At 54.5% G+C, this 4766-nt stretch overlaps 1 protein-coding gene across 1 annotated transcript in view; it reads right to left on the bottom strand.

The window, feature by feature from the left end:
* Positions 1–291: 291 nt before the first annotated feature.
* EMILIN3 (elastin microfibril interfacer 3) overlaps positions 292–4766 on the bottom strand; it is a 75142-nt gene continuing 70667 nt past the window's right edge. The window contains exons 3-4 of the mRNA XM_009998794.1: positions 2708–2955; positions 292–2174 (exon numbers count right to left, since the gene is read on the bottom strand). Coding sequence (XP_009997096.1) covers positions 292–2174; positions 2708–2955 — 2131 coding nt within the window. The remainder of the gene's footprint in view (positions 2175–2707; positions 2956–4766) is intronic.

The following is a 4766-nucleotide window of genomic DNA, read 5'->3' as shown; positions in this document are numbered from 1 at the left end:
CTTCTGGGGTCATCAGCCCAGGAGCCAAGTTACCACCCCCAGCCAGGAGGCAGTGATCTGGCTGCTCCAGGGTCAGGACAGCTGCTGAGCACCAGGAGGCAAAGTTACAGAGGAATGAGGCTGACAGGACTTTAAAATAATAATAAAAAAGGTTTGTAGCAGCTTTTAATTTATCTTCTCATTAAAAAAAAATTATCCCAAGAACTGTTGTCACATTGGAGCTAGTCTGTGTGATATAAGTTAATCCTGTTCTTTACCAGGAGGAGAAAGAAGCAGCACATGGGGGCACAGCTAATGCTGCTTCCCCTCTGCCTGCTCTTCCAAGTGGGAGACCTGCTCTGCCAGCTCCGAGACCTTGGCTTGGCAGTCAAGCAGGTTGTCCTTCAGTCCTGTTATTTCCTGAGAGTGGGCAGCCAGCGTCCCGTTGATGTGGTCCATGTAGTCCCACAGGCTGCCCGTGTGTTTCTCCAGTTCATCCCTGATGCCATCCAGGCTCCCGGTGACGGCGCCCAACCTGCCGCAAACGCTCTCCACCCGAGCCACCCGGTCGTCGAAGTGAGAGATCTCCTGCTGCAGGTCCTGGGCCACGCTCTTGCAGGAGCTCAGGTCACTGATGATCCTGGCTTTGAGTCGCTCCAAGTCTCCCTTAAGGTTCAGGACACGCCGGTTGCTGAAGAAAAGCTGGGAGCCTTGGTTGTTGATTTTCTCCTGGATGGAGTGGACCTCATCCTCGATCTTCCGCTCGTGCTCATCCAGCGAGGAGTTGACGTGGGTCATGGTGTCTGAGTACTGGGAGACCGAGTCCTTGAGGCCTGTCAGAGATTTGCTCACGGTGTTGAGGTTGATCTTTAGCAAGGTGATCTCCCCTTGCAAAGCCCCCGAGGCTTCCTCCTCGATCCGCCGCTGGATCTCCAGGATGGTGGCGTTCAGCTTGCGCAGGAGGTCATAGTTGCTGTCCATCCGGAGGAGCAGGTCCTGATTCTTGTTCTGGCAGTCTTCTATCTCTGTCCGGAAAGTCTCCACGTCCTTGGAGGCAGAGGTGCAGCCCAGGGAACAAGTTGTCTCCAACGTGACGAGGCGGTTCTGCAGCACCTCCAGGCTCTCGTCCGTGCGTTTCCTGATGCTGGCGAGCTCCCCCTCCAGCACGGGCACCACCGCTCCCTCCATGCCCACGGGAGAGCTGACGTTGTTCAGCTCCCCCACAATGGTCATGAACCTGTCCTCCAGGGTCTGCATTTTGTCTTCAAAGGCAGTCCTCATGCCATCCACCTCTGCCACCACCATGCCTCTCACGCTGTCCTCTACGCTGGAGCAGCAGCTTCCTGTTTCTCCCTCTGTAGCATTGAGCCGGGCTTCCAGGTCTTCAAAGCGCCCTTCAAAAAGGTTGCCTAGGGTGGCAGTGGAGACTTCACCATCCAGCCGCGAGTGCAAGTTCTTCTGGGAGTCAGAGATGCTGTGAAGACCTTTTTCAAGGATGTTCATGCGGTCGGTGAGGTAGTCCAGGTTGCTGCAGCAGCTTTCCACCACCGTTAGCCCTTGGATTTGGGTTTCCAGCTGGGAGATCTCTTTTTTGATCTCCAGCTCCTTCCCATCCAGCGTCTGCTGCAGCCTCAGGTTGGCAGCTTTCTCCTCCTCGCACTGCTGCCTCACCTCTTGGATCCGGAAGTCACACGTGGTCTGGATCTTCCCCAGCTTCTTCTCGAAGCCGTCGAGCAGCTCCCCGCGCAGGTTGCTCAGCCGCGTGTCCACGTACTCCTCCAGCAGGTCGATGGAGGTGAGAGGGGAGGGCCGGGCTGATTCCAGAAGGTGCTTGATCTGCCCGTCGTGGTCCAGGACCATGCCACGAACCTCGTGCAGCAGATCTGCCTTCGTTTTCAGCACGTCGCTCACCTCCGTCACTTTGGTCAGGATCTCCCCCACGGGAGGGAAGGTGGCGATATCAGCTTTGTCTGCCACGTCCACCAGGCCATCCGGAATGATGCCGAAGCCCACCATGGAGTCAGGGGTGCCTGGGCTGTTCATCAAGGAGCTGATCATCTTGGTGGTGTCCTCCTGGATGGCCAGCCTCAGGCTGCTCACCAGGGTGTGCAGGCTGTCGTAGGACTGGGAAAGGCGCCTCACCTCCTCCTCCAGCCGGTCCAGGCGGTCCCCGAAGAGGCCAGGCAGCTTCCTACCTGCACAGGGGAAGAGTTTTAAAGAGACAAGAGAAGGCACAGTCAGGGCTGGTCCTCCTTTAACTTCCCTCCTTGCCTGTCTTCTAGATCTGAGTTCTTTTCCACATGAACATCAGCTCCTGCCTCCCTCATATTGCCATTTCAGCAAAGCATCTGCCCACCCTTCCTCCTTTCCTCTGCATCTCTTCTGAAGCTGGTCAGGAAACTCCCCTCTTGGGATTACACCCTCTGCTCCCAAGTTCAACAGCACGTGATGAGAACAGCCTGAGGGAGCTTCATCTTGAGACAGCCCCTATTGACCCTCAAATTAATGGAAAAATGCTTTAAGGTGATGAGGAAAGGCAAGTTTGAAACAGAATGTCTTTTTAAAAAAGCAAGTGAACCTCAAAGCAATCAAATGTCAGGCCTCTGATCGGAAGGCAGGTCACCCACTGAAGGTTTGCTAAATTCATGTGCTGGAACAGAAAGAACTGGTCTGAGACCGTGTTGGTGGTGTGGTAACCTGGAGATGTGAAGCAGGAGCAAGATCTCACCATATTGATTCTTCTTTGGTCCTGGAAACAGGTCGGGGTGGCTTTTTGGATGGGGAGGAAGTCTGGGGATTGGAAACATCTTTTGCCCAGGAGGCATTTTTGGGCTGGGATGTTGGGGCAGGAGGCCAGGCTGGTCGGTTGGGCTGTCATGGCACCCTTCTCCCATGAAGCCTGGGCAGCACCTCCAGGCCAGCTCGGTCACTGTCTTGTAGCCAATCTTGTACCTGGGTCTGAAGAAGGTGCGGTACCTTTCCAGGAGGGGGGAGGAAGGGAGAAGACAGTTTAGAGAAGCAAGCTCAAAGTCAAGTAAAAAAAGAAGAGTTGGGGGGGAGGATATGGGTCCCATTGGGTGTGAGAAAGCTGGGCATATGGGAAAGCCTGGCTGAGACCCCTGTGCTGCACCTGCAGACCATGACCTACCTCCTCCAAGAGCTCCTGCTGCACTATAGCCCAGTGTAGCACAAGCAAACTCCCTCCAGGGACACAGCTCATTCACCACAAACACGTGCCCACCCTCTCCAGGGCTGGACCACGGGGTGGAAGTGGGACAGCACACAGTGAGAGCAGAACTCTCCCCAGCCAGTTGGTAACACAATTAAGACAGGCCTGAGAAGCAGCCTATGTGGGAGGAGGGTCTGTCTGAGCAGAACCATTATTTATGGATCTGTGGTTTCTGGAGAGGGTTTGCATCTTTAAAAAAAAATAAATGGTGGGACACAAACACACTCCCTCTCTGCTCTGGCTCTACATGGGGTTCCCACCAGCCCAGCCTGGAGGACTCAGCTGCTCCCAACTCTTCTGTGGCACCTTCCCATGAGAGAGAAGGGATGGGACAGGACCCCCCAGCACCCGTGCTCCCCACACCAGCCGAGCTGAGCAGGGCTGAAGCCTGTGTGTTTCTCACTGCCCCTGAAACACCAAAGCTTTGAACCTGCCGTGTGGAAATTCCCAATTTGCATTTACCAGAGCCTGAAAATCCTGAAGTTTGCTGTTTTTCAACAACGCACACAATCAGGCCCTTGTTCTTCTCTTGTTCAGTGGAAGGTCTCAGAGGAAGCAGCACAACCATCCATGCTGTGCTGAGGGGCTGCATAAGGCACTCACACATCCCCACTGGCTGGGGCAGTAGGTGGGACTGAGCCCCTGTCCAGGTCCTTATTCCCACCCTGGCCCAGGCTGCAGCCCCAGGCAAAGCTACTTCCACAGGACTCCCAGTACAACACAACTACCTCTGTATGTACCACAGGGCAGGAGGGGGAAGGAAACCCAAATCCTCTGTTCTTTGAATCACTTTGAAATTTCTCAGCATCAACAATTTCCCAAGGGCACAGGACAGTTTCCAAACAAGCTTTTTTTTTTTGTTATTCTTTTTCACAGATGCTTCCAAATTTCTATGGCATTTCCTTCTCTAGAAGCCCATCTGGATGTACCACAGCAGGAGACTGCTGTGCCCAGCCACTGTCAGGGGGTGAAGCGAGGAAGAGGATGGCATCCAGAAGGCAGGGCACCTTCTCTGGGTCACACCAGCCTCTGCAGAGGAGCTCAGAGCCCTTTGGCACCTCCAAACTCTTCTCCTCCTGCTCCAAATGGTGGCAAGGGGAAGTATTTATTGCAGCTGCACAAACATTAGCTGATGGCCCCAGCACGTGGAAAAACCATTTCCCTGAGTGGATGCAGCATGCAAGGCTGTGCAGAAAGTCCAGCTGCTTTCCAAAAACACCCTGGTTTTGTTTAAAGGGCTGGAAGGGCCAAGCAGATGATGCAGCAGAGATGCTAGAGGCTTTGGGGATCTCCTCCATGGGTACCAGCAGCTGCAGGATGTCCTGAAGTCTGCAAATGTCACTAAAGCACTTGTGATAGGAGCAAGGAAAGGGCAAGTCAGCGAGCGGGTCCAACATCCCATCTCTGCTGGGATGGTTGTGAGCTGAGCCCTTGCTTGGCACTGCTGGCATGTGGTAAGTCCCAGCTGGCTGGAGTGTTGGGCTCCAATGAAAGGCCCTCTCAGCCTGGTTTTCCTCAGTTCTCAGCTCTGCTGCTCTCAGCAGGCACAGGGAGGATG

Source organism: Chaetura pelagica, unplaced genomic scaffold, assembly GCF_000747805.2.
Source record: "Chaetura pelagica isolate M959 unplaced genomic scaffold, ChaPel_1.0 scaffold275, whole genome shotgun sequence".
NCBI classification, from domain to species: Eukaryota; Metazoa; Chordata; class Aves; order Apodiformes; family Apodidae; genus Chaetura; species Chaetura pelagica.
The sequence above is the reverse complement of the archived record's forward strand: the minus strand, read 5'-3'. Positions and strand labels throughout refer to the sequence as shown.